This window comes from Chamaea fasciata, unplaced genomic scaffold (assembly GCF_029207755.1).
Source record: "Chamaea fasciata isolate MVZ Bird 193981 ecotype frontalis unplaced genomic scaffold, bChaFas1.0.hap1 SCAF_3, whole genome shotgun sequence".
NCBI lineage: Eukaryota > Metazoa > Chordata > Aves > Passeriformes > Sylviidae > Chamaea > Chamaea fasciata.
Window position 1 is genome coordinate 90,887,058 of NW_027094088.1, and position 18,662 is coordinate 90,905,719.

At 38.2% G+C, this 18,662-nt stretch overlaps 1 protein-coding gene across 1 annotated transcript in view; it reads right to left on the reverse strand.

Moving 5' to 3' along the window:
• Positions 1 to 18,662, reverse strand: part of AGPAT5 (1-acylglycerol-3-phosphate O-acyltransferase 5) — a 55,471-nt gene that overhangs the window by 8,150 nt on the left and 28,659 nt on the right. Inside the window, exon 6 of the mRNA XM_066179802.1 lies at positions 10,358 to 10,519. Coding sequence (XP_066035899.1) covers positions 10,358 to 10,519 — 162 coding nt within the window. The remainder of the gene's footprint in view (positions 1 to 10,357; positions 10,520 to 18,662) is intronic.

Sequence of the window (18,662 nt, forward strand, 5' to 3'; positions counted from 1 at the left end):
AGTTTTCAATTACTAATGAAGTCTATTTTTATAAGCACTTTAAATATGACAGCAATAAAGTAGCTCAGATTTCAACCTCCTACACTAGCCCTTCTAATGAAATGCTAACTGTTGCCGAAGTCCTTCAAAATTAAGAAGGGACAAACTGAGGCCTGACTTAGTTGTGTTCACTTAAAGAGCCCCCAAATCTCTCCTGTTTTAACAGATTACAGTAATGTTTGTGATAAATTGATAGTTGATATTACAGGAAAGTGAAATCTGAATAACGTGTATTTATTCTATGTAACTAGCATTTCAAATGTGTAAAAATACATCTCTTCAGTAAGAGAACATTGTGTGTTGTTGTTTGTATAGTTTTACAGGCAAAACCATGACAGCAGAGACATTCCTCTGAACTGTAGATTCTTTCTCCACTTCTAAACTTGCATTAGTCTAGACTTCAGTGTTCAGCTACCAAAGCAGTTTGTAAACTATCTCCTCTTCAAAGAAAGAAATCCTGTCTCTCCACTTCCATTTACTTTGTACACCAAATTAACAATCAAACAGCAAAACAAACATAAATTTAAGTGCTGTGTTGTTTCTCAGCTTCATGCTTTCCATCATCCCAAGCTGAGCTGACAGGAAACTATTTCACGACTTGCTCTAACAAAATAAAGCAGCAGTGGAGCAAAGCAGCCGTAGACAGGAAAGCAAACATCCCGGGCCAGCAGAGGTTGATCACAGGAGTTGCCCTGGGCAGCAGCGGAGGAGCAGCACCAGTACCTGCGAGTAATGGGGATATAAGGAAATGTGGAGGGGATACTGCGCAGTCCAGATTGCAGCTCACAGCCAGGAAACAAGCCTGCACTTGAGGAATAGTGCTCTTAGGAATATTGCCAATCCCTTGTGCAAGGACTTACATGCACGCATAGATCAGTGCCCCCATGCATGCACAAGGGGAACAGTGTAATGAGGATACAGCTCAGGAGATGGGGGACGTTTTGAAGTGAGAAATGGGATGCACCTGGATCATTATCAGGCCAGGGTGCTGACCACAAAAACTGAAAAGTTAGAGACTGTTTCAACTGGCACCTGGGCAAGACTGAAAGCCAGAAAAAGCATCTTGTTCAGATGGATGTTACATGAGGTGGATGTAGCTAAAATTCATTGTGAGGGCAAGATTCAGAAGCGGCTCTTTATCAACATGAGGAGCCTAAATATGAAGACATTACAAGAATTACTGGCACCTAGAGATCACTCCTTCCTGTAACGCTGGCATCCTGGTGGGCTTGCAGGAGTGGGCAATGTTACCAGACTACCAAACTACCAGAAATGACAGAAGAGGATGCACAAGTGAGGGTAGGGTACTGTGCATTAAAGATTATATAAAGCTTAATAGCTTTATATAATAAGGAGACAAAAGCACAATAAAGTCCTTGTGGATCGAAAATCCATACTCTATTAGAATATATATAAAATAAATAATTAAATAACTTCCAAGTAAGCTTAATAATAGGGAGCAGAAACTGTGAAGCCAGACTGAGACCTGCAAGTTCAAGACTGACAGCAGAGTGTGAGATTCCAGCTACCTTTATTGAACTGCATTGATACTTCAGCAGGATGAGCAGGGGAAAAAAATCCCAAATGAACCCAAACCAAGATGACCCAACCAATTGGACAAAAACATCAGAGGGGAAAAAAAATCTGGAAGAACTAGTAAGAAAACCCACAAGAAAAGATGCTGTCCTAGTGTGGTCTTGCTATGCAACCAAAATACAATTAATTTCAGTGTTGCAGAGAAAGAATCCAGCACAGAAATGCAGAATTCTTTGGGGTTGGCCTCTTCTCCCAGGCAACTAGTGACAAGGCAAGGGAAATGGCCTCAAGTTCCATCACAGGAAGTTCAGGCTGGATGGATATTAGGAGAACTTTCTTCACTGAAAGAGTGGTCATGCTTTGGAACAGGCTTGCCCAGGGAAGTGGTGAAGTTGTAACCCCTGGAAGTGTTCAAAAAAGCAGCATATGTGGCACTTTGTGATAAGGTTTAGTGTGTGTGGGTGGTGTTTGGTTGAAGGTTGGACTTCATGATCTTGGAAATCTTTTCCAACTTTAATGATTCTATGAATTAAAGGAAGTACACAATGGGAGGGAAGGCAAAGTGTGAAAACACCCTAAAATATACAGTCCAAAAGAAGGCAATCTAGAGGCTATTCAAAAATTCACCGAATACTACACCCTAGAAAAACTTGTAATAGAAGCTTGCATAAAACATGTGTAGCACTGCAAAAGGAAAAGTCTGTGTGGATCTGAAAAATGTCTGTATGACTTCAATGGGAAAATCAAGGAGGCTACCATGATACTCCTATCTTCTTCTCCTCTTTGATGAATGGAAAGCCTGTCCATGTAAGGAAAAGCCACAAAACTGCTCATGCCAAACGTAAACATAAACTTAAGAAAACTAAAAATTAACTTGAAAAATGAAAAGGGTGCTCTATTTTAACTTTTTTCACTATATTAAAAGAAGTAAACTTGATTAGCCACTGGGAGGATTTCTGGATGACAAAAGTGTGAAGAGCAATGTTCATGGTCAAGTATAAGCCCTTGCAAGAGAAGCTCATATATCTGCTTGCATAATTTTTTCTTGTTGAAAATGTTTGATTCCTACACTCACTGTGTTCTTTGTACCAGATCATTCAAAGGAACTAGATCAATAAGTAAACAGACAGAAAATATTAGACTAAATATAAATAAACAAACCAGATGTCAGGAAGTCACCAAGACCAGACAGCATTCATCCAGAAGCCCTCAAATGTGGAATTTAAAAACAAATGTGTGTAACCAACCTATCATTGCAAACAGCCATTGTGCCAGAAAAATGGGGAGTATCCCTTCTACAAAGGAGCACTTCAGAGATGATGCTGGGAAATACAGAAATACAGACCAGAGTCTTACATCACTGGGTAAGATAACAGGCCTGTAATAAAATCACTGAGCACACAGATAATCACAGTCTGTTGAAAAAGCTTTGGTGTGGATTCTGTAAAGGGAAATCCTGTCCCATCAACTTGCTGGATTTTTACAACAGTGTCAAGGACCAGGCGGATAAAAGGGATTCACTGGACATGATATTTTTGAATTTTCATAAAGCCTCTGACAGGGTTCCACACTGAAGGCTATTAAAGAAATTAAGCTGCCACAGGATTAGAGGAAATGATATTTTATAGACTGAAAGCTGCTTAAAGGACAGGAAGCAAATGGAAGGACTTAGGGATGAAAAAGACTTGCTGACTGGGGTCCTCTGAGGATCAATGCCAGGACTGGTTTTACTCTGTCTCATGATTGATGAGTTGAAGAAGGGAGCAAACTGTGAAGGCTCCAGCTTTTCACATCTCTTACTGAAGACCCTGAGCCCTTTTGGGTAGTCAAACGCTGGCTGAATTTCAAAAAGCCCTCAAAGCTGAACAAACAGAGTGAAAATGTGGCAGCCAAGCTTCAGTGTAAACAAACATGGGGAAAAAAAACATAACCAAAACCCTGATTACATGATGCTAAACTTGGTGGTTACAATCTGGGAGTTGCTGGCCCTTCCCTAAAACCATCCTCCCAGCAGCAGCCCCAAATCTCTCAAATACTGGGCAGCTTGAGGAAGGACATCAAGAACAAGGCAAAGAGAGGCACTCTACAGATAAAGGTTATGAATCCACATTTTAAATACCGTGTGTACTTCTGGTCTCTGCATGTGAAGGAGGATGTACTGGACTCAGAGAAGGCCACAGAAAAGACTAACTAAAACATTCAAGAAGGAAAAGTACCTCCATTACAAACAAGAAGACATTAAAAAGACCAAATATTCAGTTTGGAGAAAAGAAGCAGAAGGAAGGATATAAGAACTTAAAAAAAAAAAAAAGTAATATCTATCTATATATACAGATATATAGATATAGATATATAAAAATACTAAAAAGTCACAAAGATGGCAGGAAACAACTATGGTGCCACAAATCCTGCAAATTCAAGGGTAAATAATCACTTGCCTGTATCTTCCTGAAGATGCTGAGATCTAAAGAATCTTTTTAAAATTATTACTATTCGAAAATGGTATCTATAGTTCGCTATACTGATATTAGCAATGGAGAGCAGCATAGTGTCATTGTAAGTTGTGCTGTTCCAAGATGGTCTCTGATGAAGACCCACAGTACTTGCACATTATAGCTCAATGAAACAATCTTTGAGTGGCTTTAATCTGTTACTCTAACAGATGCACCCTGACCTTTGTACTGCTCTGTAACAATATGTGAATATTGTATGTTGGCTGAGTTAGCAGGAGGTTTCCTACAAAAGTGTAACAGTTTTGATCAATACGCTGCTAGGAACAGAACCTGGATCAGGTTAGGTCTGTGGATTACATCTAAAGTATTCCACCACTGTGAACTGAAAATGAGCAAATTCAGGAGATACCTGTGTCTTCCCTGGAACATTTTTAAAGTTTCAGGAGTGAAAAAAAAAAATTCAAACTATTCAATTAAGAAAAAAAGGCAACAAAAGTTACAAGGAGTGGACTAGTTCAAAATTATGTTCTCTATAGCAAGAAACCAGGATCTGTTAGGAACTATGCCAGTACTGCTAGTATTGATGTTTTTGCCTTTCTTTCAGTCAGTCTGCTTTTATAAACAGAGAACAGCACCACAGAGTAGAAGAAAAGAACTGTGATGTACAAAAACCCCAAAAATAAACACAGACTCTCAAAGCAGCAACATATTTTTGGCCAAACCTGACAGTGTGAAGAAGTTAAAGTTGTTTTTGTTATCCTCAGGGTTTAGATACACTTTTGCATAAAGATCAGGAGTTCCTTGAGCCTTTGTAAATAAATGGCTGCTTGGGGAGTGGAATGCTTCCTCTCACATATGCATGAGGTCCAGGGTGCAGCATAATTTTATGAATCTCCAGTGTACTTTCAAGAGCCCCTTGTGTGCAGAGGTTTCCTGATGACCATGTGTTTTCAGATCACAAATTCCCACAGGGAAGCTACAGATGCACTACAGATGCTTACCTTCAGTAAGAGCCGCTTGGGAATTACCGAGATACACACTAATCTGGTTTACAATCAGAGGAACACACGCCTGGGGCTCGGAAGGAGCTGCAGAGGGTCATTACTCCCACCAAGGGGCTGTGAGCACACAGATACAGTGCCCACAGGTGTCTGTGATTTGCAAAAAGTTAGACACATTTAGGGTTGCCTGAATCTTGCATTCTTCCTTAGGCATCCAAGATAGGCTGATGGTGGAGACAAGAAACTGAGCTACAGGAATTCCAAACACACTTGACATCTTTGTGTCCTTGTTTTCAGATGGATAAAGAAGCAGAGGTGCTACTCATGCTCACACTAACCTTCATTTTCTCTGATGAACTACATCAAGGCTTTCATACACTCCCATAAACTGGTGCTGCTCTTCGGTGACATGCAGTTTTTGACCAGAAGTACAATGTTTAATTCCTGCAGTATGAAAATACTTTGCATTTACCCAGACTGTCCTCAGCTGCAGAATATTGATACATATGCCCACATCTGTGCTGAAAGTGCCACTACACATAAGTCATCCCCAAATTAACAGACAAGTCTTCATGTTACTCAAACTACTTCTAATAGGGAGTTACAGGGGGTCTAAAATGACACCTCTAGTCCTACAGAGGACAAGTAAAAATGAATTCAGTTAAAACTGAATGATAGTTTACTTTGTGGTACCTGGTGAAATCCTGTCATTAAAAAAGTTTTATTTTAACATTTTGCATGAAATAAAACTAGGGTTTTCCTTGAAAAGAAAAATGTCTTATAGAATATCACAAAATCACAGAATTCTTAGGGTTTGAAGGGGCCTCTGGAGATCATCTAGTCCAATCCCCACATAACTGTTGCTAGCTAGTGTTGTTATCAAAATTCCTCGAAACATCGCAATGTAAATTTTACATATTGAAATACAAAAGGTAATTATTACTTAAACGCTTCTTGAACAGATACAGAATGACAAGTCTTTGATGTGAGGCTTACTGTACATGCTAAAAAGCCATCCTACACATGATACAAATTTCAACAGTACTAATGTTCAGCCTGAGGTCTAATATGCAATAGAAGATGACAGCTAGCAGAGATCTGAAGATATTATTAGTCGTTTTGTAACTATAAAACTTGCTTTGGACTGTTTTAAAATTCTGTTAATGTTAATCAGCTTAATAATTTAGCTTTTTAATTCTTTCAACAGATCTGTAACCATGTGCTTGTTATTATTCTTCGGACCTTGAGAGACAAGGGATGTGAACAAATTTGGGCCACACTGCAGACAAAGACTGTTTTCTATTGCTCTAGTTTCTTTTCTATAGTCCTGTACTTCCGTCTAACAGCACCCTAACAAAACTGCAAGCTTTTGGAAAAGTGTATTTTCCCCGAGGGAAGTTAGGCCAGTCTGACCTCCTCAAATTATACTGATCAAAGTGATGTACAGATTTTCAGAAATGCACACATACACAGGCTTTCAAAGTGTTTGTTCTGGAACTGATATACAGCAGAGTCAATACTCTCAAGAATGCCACTGACTTCTTTAAGACAGAGTCTATATGTACTTGCTATTTTTATTCAGTGTTTATCATTGTCACATGCTGCTAATTCACACACTCTTTCATCTACAATGGCCAGATAAGTACCATCTGGTTATGCTAAAGCCTTCAGGCAGAATAATAAAGATGTAGATGTGTACATAATGCTCTTTCAGGTGCAAGAATGATAACAGTTCCCACGTCCCACGAGACCTGCCCCTTAACACCAGACAAAGCTGGATGTGAACGCTTAGCACATTTATTCAGATGGGGGAAAACTACGTTCTCACCCTTTCTTCACAAACTTATTTCTGCTTTTCACTGGATGACAGCGTAGTAAAACTGTATCAACAAATTCAGCTCAAGTTTCTCCTCCTTTTCCCTTCTAAATAGCTCTTCTAGACTTCAGTACCTGAGATGTCCTTCAGCTGTGCCGCAGTGCCCACATGATTATTTGCATCTTATTCTCATGACAAATAAATACTGCCTATCAGCGTGGTTCTTCCCAAGCAGGACCACGATGTTCTGTCATTAATGATCTGGACAAGCCATCTTCAGGAGTAGAGGGAGGGGAGAAACCTGTGGGAAATTGCTATTCTTTAGAAAGGCTGCCATGTGCCAGATAAATTTCTACTGGAAACATACCAAGATCCAAACTTGTAATAAAGGGAATGAATAAATGGCAGGAAAAAAATTCTATCCATTGGTTACAACTCAATGTGATGCAACAGCAGATAGCAACATCCCTATGTAAACCTAATCTAATCTTAGTCACTGTTGAAGACTAATCAAATCTGATGTTTTCTAAAAACACTTGCCACCGAAAAGTGCCAAAAAATATTAACATGCATAAGAGTGACAAAAACTCAACACGTTTGAAAGTATATACTACAATAATTTACCTGCTCTAAAATGGCACCATGTTATATCAGGTATGTCTAGCATTCACTGTTCTTATGGTGAAATGTCTATTTTCCAGCTGCTAGTGTACTATGCTGTGTTCTAATCCTATTGAGCAAGTCAATATATTTAAGACTGCTGGATTTAAAAAAAAATTGAATTTTGCTAAGAAAGCCTATTTAGACTAAAAGTTGCATACTACAAAATTTAAAAAGCAACTCACATTTTCTTCAGAATCTTTTTCCCATTCACATTTTCCTAACACAATTTCTCAGACAAAGTGTGCTAGTCCTCCTCCCAGTCACAAAAATGTTCTTTTTAACCTTCTTTATTTACTACTGAAGACAATAGCCAAGAGCTGATGATGTCCCAGGTAAGTATGGGTTTTTCCTGAAATGACACAGGCTCTTCTGAGGAATTGAGATTTATAGAGCTGAAAGCAAAATGCATGTCAAGAAACACTGTATCTGTGTGGAATTCACATTTCATTCACATGGGAAATGTTTCCCACAGTATGGGAAATAAAGTCATCAAGTAAAGTGTTTATCAGAAGTTTGTTTTTCATGCAATAAATTTCAATCAGTGTTGCTAGATTGAAAAAGACATGTCAACCTTATCTTTTAAAAATTACCAGGACTGCACTGCCATTTTATTCTGATGAGAATGAATAACAAAATTCTCAATCAGCACTGACACAAATATGAAATGTTCATATGAAATAAGATGTCTTTTTCATGTGTGCATAACTCATTTTAGCACTGTGAAAGAGAAATAATGCAAAAAAATTTCAAATGCATAAGTATGCCTTATTCAATTCTTGTTATATTCCTGACAGATCAGTTGCTAGACTTCTGCAAAACAAATGGTGAAATGATCTTGATCTCTTAGAACAGAAATTGTTTGTCTGTCACTTTGTGTCTGGAGAGCCTAAAAGAATGACAACTATGTTCCATACTGTAATTCAGAAAGTGTTCTTAATCTACATAATTTATATTATATGGAATACGTGTGATTGGCACAATAGCATGGAATGTGATGTTGATCTATCATGGATATATCATTTATCTGCTCTGTAAGGGGGAACAGCTGGTTTGCTGCACTTCATTCTGGATTACTGCTTTATTTTTACCCCAAGGCTGAGGTAATTACCCCAGCCCTAACAGTAAGCCTGGCTGAAAGATACACCTGGACTGCTGCCATGGAGGCTCCAAAAGGCTGGATGTGGAATGGCCACCCCAAAGCATCTGATTCCTGCTTGACACCAACACAAAAAACAGCCAACAGGAAAATTCAGCTTGTTGGTTCTCCTTCCATAATTATATCATGCTTCACGCAAACCAGAACATTCAATAGGTGAAGAGGTCTTGTAAGGAATTTGAGCATTTGCCATCTGATCATTAAGTAATGACATTTTAATAGTTTAATTAACCATTAGGCAGTGAGAAGTTCGGCATGAGAATGGCTGAAACTGCCTAGTAATTAAGTCATGAAACAAGATATGCTGTAGGGAAGGAGAAACAATCCTATTTGTTTTGAAGGGGTTCTTAGAAAGGGTTGGAACAAGAAGGAGGCTGCTCAGTCTCCAAAACTACTTTAAAAGGGTCAGAAGCCATTTAAAAAAATAAAATAACTTCAAATTAAAAAAAGAATTTTCGACATAAAAAAGCCCATTAGGAACAAAATAAAACCATCCTAAGATGTTCCAGTACAATACAAGCATTGAGTTAATATATACAGTGTTGACAGTTTTGTTTCTCACCTACCCAAAAGAATTTTCAACAGGGTGAAAATGTAAAAATAGACAACTCCAGAACTTCTAATCAACTAGCACCTGGGAAGCAGTGCATGTGACTCAAGGAGTTACACCTGCTAATGAAGTGACATGGAAACAGCTGCACTATAAACTATTTTTAGCAGTAGAAGGAACAAGTTCGAGTGACACTAGGTGAGCTGTGGAGCAGAGAGTTAGATAAGTTCCCTGCAGGTCCCTCAGTCGACACTGATCCCTTACCCAAAACTCTGGAGAGCTCTGCGGAACTACTGTAGCTGTCTTTTCCCTTTGGTATTGGTAGTGCAAAAGACTCAAAAGTGCCACTTTGAGCCAAAGAGAGCAGCAGCAGCAGACAGGCACAGATACAGCTGAGTAACACATCAACTACACATGGAAAGAAAGATGATATCTGGCACTCCAGTAACAGTGCAGGCAAATTATTTCCTTAAGAATAAATTATCAGTCCACCACCAAGCATAATAAACAGCAAATACTGAAGCTCTCTGTCCTTTAGTTTTCCCAGGCAGAAACTCCAGAACATCTTTTCTCGTTAGATTACTCAAGGAATGTAAAACCAATCTATCTGATTTTCTTAAAGTCCTGTAGGTGGTTTAAAACACTAAAGCAAGTGAGGCCCACTTGCATAAAATGCTGTAGACTGTTTGTAAGATAACTGGCTGTGTACAGCAATTTGAAAAATTGCTGGTAAAATACTACTGCTATGCATTTTCCCTTTAAAATACGTGCACTTCAGCAATTAGATGTACATGTGTACATGTACACATATGTAGCACAGCAGAGGAAGAGAGAGAGAATTTAAGATGATGCCAAATCCCAGTGCTAGAAGAAATGTGAAGGTAAATGGAATCTGCTGCCTATGGCTCCAAGTTCCCTTTGACAGCAAAGGGCACTTGTATTTAGAATTGGAATAGGAAAGCAGAGGGCAGTGTCACAGGTAACTCCTGTAAAGCCCAGTGACTAGAACAATGCCCTACCTGGGGGCTGTAGGATGGCTGAAGTGCAGTGGAGATTATCTTCAGAGCATTTCAAAGCACCTGAGGTTGGTTCCGTGTACGAACAAGCATATGGCTACAGAATGCCTCATAGGCCTCAACTCACCTGTCATAGATGGTGCCAGTTTTCTTTGCCCTTTGTGGTCCACAGTACCTTCATAAGCCACAGTCACATCGTACACTGCATCCAGATAGTCTTTCATTGTGTCAATGGCTACATGAGTTGCCTTCACCCGTGGAGTCAGCACATGCTTTAATACAGCAAGTCCTAGAGGGGAAAAAAAAAAATAATTACAGTGTTTGAAAGTAAACTGGGCTACATACACAAAAGGAACATCATGCCAAGGAATGTCAGCATGTCCCTTCAAAATCACAAGAGGTTTATTTTCAATCTCAATTCTCATTCTCTCAAAGTTGAGAGAGTGTGCATGTGTACTCACTGCTTATGCTCTACTGAACACATGTAGAAGATGACACAGAAATCCTAAAGGACATTAATAGGATGACTGCTCAGTAAGAGGGCCTTTTTTACAGCTCCTCACTAGAAGCAGTGATGGTTTTAACAGGGCTCATGAGTGATGAAACAGCACTTCTTTTACTGTTTATGTGTGTCCAACTGAGGTTAAAAAAAAGCAAATTATCTGAGAAATACTAAACACACATAGCATCACCTCCTGAAATTCTGTTTCAGAAACAGATTTGACAGATAATCACAGAGAATTTTAAGCTCACCTAAAGCTCATCCAGCATTTTACTTCCCAAGGACAAACCAATTTAACGAGCATACTGAATCCTAACCTACTCACTATCCCAGCAAAAATTTGGCAGCAATGGGGGAAAACCGAGAACCAAAACCAAGGAGGAAATCTTCTGTGCCTCCCTGCAAACAACCTGTTACAATTGACTCGGCTACTGACAAACTCACAACGACTGACAGAAATCAACTTTTGTCTTTAACTTTTCCAGGCCAAGCCACAGAGATTGGTATGTCATGGACACAACATCAGGTTTGACATCACTCCCCACATCTTAACAACAGTATTTCATATCCATGTTCCCTTCAGTTGACCACTTGCACTTAGAGCATACTTAAGAACATAAAAACACAGTGGGCTCAGAAGTATAAACCTGGTTCTCTTTCCAGAATTTTAATATACAATGACTTTCAAAATTAAAATAAACAAACAAATAAGCCCAAAACCTTTTCTTGACCTGAAGACAGCTCTTCCATGTTTACTTGAAAGGGCTTCTAGAAAAAAAAAAGCATGCTATGCAAAATTTTTCACTATTTTTCTTTGAAGTAATAGAATTTAAAATTGTGGTTTTTCATTTCTAGCCTATTTTTCATGGGCTGACTCTTCAATCCATTTTAAAAGAACCATCCATTGGTGAATTCATCCAGTGGTGAATCCACTGGTTCCTGGTGGGTGAACAGGAAATTTTTCTAAACCAAAGTATTGTGGTATTGCTTTTGATACCTTTCTTCTTGTAAAATCAATTAAAAAGATTATATGTTATGTCCTGATTTTGTACTGAACTCCCTTGCTGGGTAAAACATACTTTGATCTAAAATTATGAAAATATCTAGTAAACACTGTAAGATAATACTAGTTTCTACACCACTCCTACATTCTTAAGAGTTGAAAATTTCAATATAAATCATTATCTTGATTTCTTAATATTTGCTAAGAATCTTCTTGTCTGAATGCAAAGATAAAAGGCTGTTTATAAGCAGTCCTTCTGAAGCAATTGTTCCATGCCTTACCGGCAATAGTGATAACTGTCTACGCAAAATGTTATATGGATCATGTAAATATTTTGAAACATAACATAGTGGTAGTGTTTTCTTAGCTTGTGAACTGTTACATCAAACAGCTAATTATGTTATGTTTCAAAATGTTTACTCTGTAAATGATGCACTGAATATTCTTGTGCTGTGTCAGCAATGATATTAGTGTGGACATGACACTCAACACAACTCTTGCTGGACCAAATTCCCAAACATATTCTAAAAACACTGTCATTCCTTTCCTGACCAACTCATCTTCCCCTTCATCAAACTATTACTGTTAGGAAGAAAAAGGGAAAATTGAGTGAAAATTGAATCATCTAGACAAATTATTAAGTTAGGTATCTGTGACTATTAACTGCTGATTTTTTTTTAATCCATGGCCAGTTCTGGTGATGACGATAGTCAGGGACAATCTGTGAAGTGCAAATGTAGAATAAGCCACTCCTATTTCACATGCTGTCAGTGAACTCTTAATTAAGTACAATATGAGTATGTATCTAAATCAATAAAGTCCATAATCCATTATTAAGAAACACTACAGTGCATGATAAACACACAGCAACACCAGTTCTGCACATCCTTTTAAAGAATCTGTTTTATAAAAAACATTACCACATATTCTTGCAATTACTTATGATCTTTGCTAAAATCAACATAACAGAATTTAAATCCAAGTAGTTACAGTATAGTTACCTTGGCAAGCTGCCTGCATCCAATTCACAAAACACACAGCGCTTAAACTGTTTTTAATGTTGTGCAATACAGTTAAGACCCTCTGTCAAAGTATTTAAGGTCATGAGATTTTATTTTAAATGCCAAAGAAAATGAACTAGATACTACTAGTATTGTAATGTTCTACCTTAAAAAGCCATAGCTTTGCTCGTCTAACTTTTGAATGATAGATATACATAAAAAAAGAAAATCTGAAGAAATATGATGAGCAATGATACTTCAAATATCATTCATTTAGTACATTATTTTAAGATGCAGAGTTACTTCAGAAGGTCTGCAAGAAAACCGAATGAAATATAAGAATTACTTTGGCAAGTACAAAGGTCCAAATCATTAACATCTATAGAACTGAATTTTTCATCTAAACACAAAATAACAAAAAGACACTAAACAAAACATCATTTATCTAACTTCATCAGAGCGAAGTAACATATAAAAGCAGCTAAGTACAACTCTGTGTAGAAGATTGCCATCCTCTTCCCTTCATTCACGCCAAAAACTCAAAGAGCTGCTCAGTACAGGCAGGCCATCCACATTTTCAGAGTTGGACTTTGTTAGTTGTATTTCTACCCGATGTGTACACACCACATTTTAAAAAGAAAACAGTAAAAATTCTCAGCTCTAATTTAAGAATACTCTATGTGTATTACATTAACATTACCACATTTCATCAACAAAAGTTAATTGCTCACTGAAAGTGGATGACAGAATTAGTTTGAGGTCTCCACACCTCTCTCCCCTCCCCATGAAACCATGTATTTGAAACTCAACTTTCAAGTACACAAAAACTGAAACCAAGGTGAAAACTAATGAATTGATTTCAAGACCAATTAGATCTTTCCTTCTTCATGTGAATGTGTGTGAAGATATCAGACAGAAAGCTCTGCAGTTACGTGCAGTGTCCCAAGTACTCACCCAACTCTTGAATTCCCACCAGCTTTCTGGAATGCCTCCAGTGATTCAAAGCTTTACATATTGAAACCAGAGTCCATAGCTAGACTTAAAAAATAACAAATGGTGGGAGAGCTCATCCATTTGTATGCTGGTATTCCACTGACTTACAGAAACAGGACTCAGCTGCATGCACTAGTAAAAAGTGTTTTTCTGTTACCATGAACTAAAGCATACAAGAAATGCAACTAATTTCGCCAAGAGTATGACCAGCTCACAGCAAGACACAGGGGACACCACCCATTGGTACACTTTCTTCCGTCATGGGTATTTACAGAAATACAGTATTGCTTTTTGTTTGCCTAACTAAATTTTCTAAGAATAACTTCTAATAACACAGACACTTACTTCATTCTAATGATTGGTCTCAAATGCTACTCAAGGTCCATAACTCACTCTTTTTCAAAACTATATCCTTTGTCCACATCTCACTGAGCACTGTTAGACCAAGCCTGTTTTCATGAAAGCGTAGGACAAATACCAGTAAAAGCTGTTTTCTTTAGAGACAATTCAAAATGACTTTTATGGATATTGAATACTTCGAATTGCTTTAGAGTACATTCGAAAACTGGTGCCAAGATCTAGAAGGGAAACATTTTCAATTAGCTCCATTGAAACACCTTTTTTTACATGACCTGTAAAACAATTTTGAGATAAGCATATCCTGCATGCACAAACATCTTAGCAGAAAGCATATTTGTCAAGATAAACTTAGCACTAAAAAATATCTACATTAGCAACTTTTCTGCATAAAACCGAAGAAGATAATAAATGCATACTTTAAATGTTTGCTTGATGAAATGACCTTTGTTAGAAATCAAACATTAATACCAAATTCCAAAAACTCCTTTCACCAGAGAAGATTGTTTTGTCTTCATTCAGCAAAAACAAGCCAAGTTAAATTTAGGAAGTTTCTCATCCCTTCAACTTTGACTTTTTAGAGTTAGTAATATTAGGAGTAGGAGGGCTTTGGATTATTTGTATTTATTTTCAAATTCTTAAAATGCCATTTGTTAACATTTTGATAAAATTCATATTCTACCAAGCCAACCAAAGAAATTTGTGGTGTTTGGGGTATTTTGCACAGAGCCACGATTCAGACCCAATGATCCTGATGGGTCCATTCCAACACAGCATATTCTATGATTCTATGATGGACTACTACAAAATGATAAGAAATCTACACATAGATATTTTAGCTACATACAAATGAAATAAATTTTATACCAGAAGCTGGCACAAAAAATAACAATCATGTATTTTGTGGGGTTTATAGACATTTTTCTTTATAGTCCAATATCATTAAAAGACCCAGGCTTAAAAGATTTACAGTCTGAATTAAACACACCCAATAAAAACTACCACTTCTATTATTATGACAAGCTTAATTAAATCCCTATGAAAATATGAGTGTCACCTACATACTAAGACTGGATTCAGCAACTCAAACTCACTGACTAGTGGGGAAGAAGTCCTGCACTTTTAAGATGCCTAAACCCATGGAACAAAGCCTGAAAGGTATCACCAATATGTAAGCTGACTGAATGACTGCATCAGACTTTGAAGACAGGAACCATGTTGGCAGACTAATCCCACACAATGGAAAACAAAAGCCAACTCGACTACTGACTATACACTTAAATACTGGAAATTGTAATGCAAAAGCTCAGAAGACAAGGGGCAAAACCCATGCCATCATATTCTTAGTTCTCTGAGAGAGCAGAGGAAGAAATATTTGATTATGGAAATGTTGCAAGATGTACCATTAGAAACATGGAAGTTACTAACCATACTGGAACATGGAGGGAGAGCCCATCCTGGTAGCAACTGCTGGAGTCATCTCACCCAGGCACCTACTTTGTGCCAGGAGAGGTCACTGAGGTGTATCAGGCTCAAATCCAGCTACATGGCACATAGGCCCCTTAGCTTGGAAGCCTCCACCAGAAATGAGAAAACCTAACACACATCTACATCTGATATTCTGGCAACGTGTGGCTTATGTAGCTTGTTGTAGCTGTAAAATTCCAGCAAATATTTTGGCCAAAAAATATAAATGCTGGATTAATTTTCTTAACTCCACAAAATTTAACTTGTTCTATGATTAACTCCTGCATTAATTCTACTACAAATAACCAAACAGCTTAGTTTTTAGAGACGTCATTTTTGCTTTCATTTTTAAATGTCAACAAGCTTCTTTCCCAGTACAATCAATCAAACATGTTTTGAGTTTACCTTCTATCCCAGGTAAGAAGTTGATCTGAGGGGAATCTTCTGCCACTTGTAAAATCTGAGAGTAATCCTTCAGTTTTCAGAGGTACTAACATTGCCCTTAGATAACAACATTCTCAGTTCATCACCACAAAATCAGTACTCCTGGGAGTAATAAACTTTCTGTTGCTAATTCTCACTGAATACAATTCAGTGGACAGAACTTACAACGGACCCACCCTATGTGTTTGGTTTGCTTGTTTCATAAAGAAAAAAACCATCTGTTCTTGCTAGAAATCTAGATTTTGTATAAAATCCAAGCCCTATGGCAAAACAAACTGTAATGTGAATTATTATTGGTATTTTTAAATGTCTCCTCTCTTTCAAGGGCTACTTCAAGCTTAAATTTTTTTGCTGCTTGAACTCCTTCCATCCTATTCATAGACAGTCAAGATTTATTTAAATATTCATATCAGTGAGTGAAGACATAATAGTTGAAATCAGCAATGTCACAGTACTTCTTTGTATATCAGTATCAGCTTTTTAAAAATTCATTTTAAATTTCTTTTTGTTGAACTGGTCCTAGGACCAACTGTAAAGAGCCAGTAACTATGCAAAACTTAGAAAGAACACAAAGATATGACATGCAACTCATCAACTGGTCCCACTAAGAGTAGGTAATTAAGTTCAGCCCAAGAATTCTGTCTAAACCAATGAATCTCCTCTAGAACAGGATGCAGCTCGCAAAGAGTAAAAGTAAAATCACACAAAAACCTTTTTATAGTTCCTCTCTGCGAAACTACTAAAATACATACACATACTAATGTCAAAACCAGCATTTCAGACAGCATCATGAACACTGAGTTATGCTTCTGTTCTAGAACTAGCTTTATTATCTTTGGAGGTAATAGCTCTGGTTCTAACATTGGTTTCTAGTTTAATTCTTCTTAACTAAACCACTTTTCCCAATATTACACTTGCAGTACTTTCTCAACATAAAATTGAGCAAAAATGTAGGGGAAAAATCATTTTCAGGTAAAAACCACACAAATTCCCCTACATGTTGGTAAGGTCCACGCTGAAGCACCTTGCTCTGTAACAAATATACTAAGATAACAAGACTAAATTATTAGACTTCATTATGTCCCCAGAAAGAATGACGCAGTTTTATTTAAACTGTAGGTTACAGCATGTCCTCCTCATTCCTATGGCTGGCAGAACTACTGTTTGTTACTACCCTTCCTAAAACTGTAGGAAGTAAGAAGTCTCCCTGATCTTCTGAACAAGCAAGGTGTGTTTTTGATGGAGCTCAGCAGTGTCCTCTAGCAGTGTTCCCAGGGAGCTCGGCCATGGCTCAGCCTGCCCCCGGCTGCGGCTCCCACGCTGCAGCCCCAGCACCCAGCCGGCACCGCGGGGACACCGGGACTGCTGAGGGCAAGCCACAAGCCAGGGCCAGCAGCACTGTACAGCAGCAGGGTGGGGCCCTGGGGAGCTGTAATCACATCCTGCCAGCAGCCACGTGGAGCTCCCCATGCCCAGAGCTCCCCGCATACTAGGATGTGCCCTGGACTGGTACGTGCTCGAGGCTCAGCCTTCAGAACAGTCTGATTCTCCTCTCAGTGTTGGCCTCTGCTTCTCAACATACTTGCATGAGGGATGCTCCAGTTCCCATAGGTATCTGTTTCTGTGTGGACATGTAAGGGAACAGGACGCCAGGGAAGCACAGACTGCTTCCCATTCGCCCCACATAAAAAGTGGGGCAGAGGCCAACAACAAAAGGATTTAGCAGTGGGGAGAAGGAGATCAAGAGGATTCTGCAACAGAATTGGGAGATGCTTCCTGTTTAATAATTATTTGTTGTGAGAGTTTTTAAAAGGAGTAATCATTGCAAAATAAAAACAGAGCAGTACTGGAGCGAAAAAGTTTCAGAACAGGCACTCTGAAAGCACAAAAGCAGTGTTTTACTGTTTTACAGACTGCAGAGATATAATTAAAAGATGAAATAAAATAATAGTAAAACAATGAGAGCCTTTTCCCTGAAAAAGAAGGTGAGGAAAAAGAATTCTAATAAGCAGCCCCCTCCCTCTGAACTCTCAAAGAACCACCAACCTAAATGAAACATTTGACTTTCATTTCCGACAGGAAACTGAAGCGATGAACAAATACATTATGACTTCAGCTCTCCTGCTCACACACGCAAACAAATTCCATTCTTCCCAAGGAGAAGAAAAGCATGTATCCTTTTGGACAAGAGTTAACAATACTTAATAGCTTGATTATATCAACAGACTGATCCACAGACTCGTGAATTCATTCCAGTGTGTCACAGAGATGGATTTACCAGACCTATTTGTTATTCTTTGTTTATGTTTAGAGTGAATTATTTCACTTTTGGTCAACAGGAAAAAACAAAATCAGGAAACACGTTCACTGAACTGTTGGATTTAAGAGTTTACGTGCATATGATGTGAGAAAATACAAAAAATCTTGGGACTCTTGGATTTTTTGCAGGCCTTTCCAAAGATGAAGTAATTCCATCTGTGGTTAGAGAAACAATCCCACAGTGCCAACAATCAAAGCAACTCCAGAATGAAGGTCAACCAAGGAACAGTGAGACTGGAAGGTGAGAGAGGAACAAAACCAAAATGCCATAGGAGTACTAACACTAATTAAAAGCAAAATGATGGAAGACTTCAAGGCACAACAAGCTCTATGCAAAACACTCTTC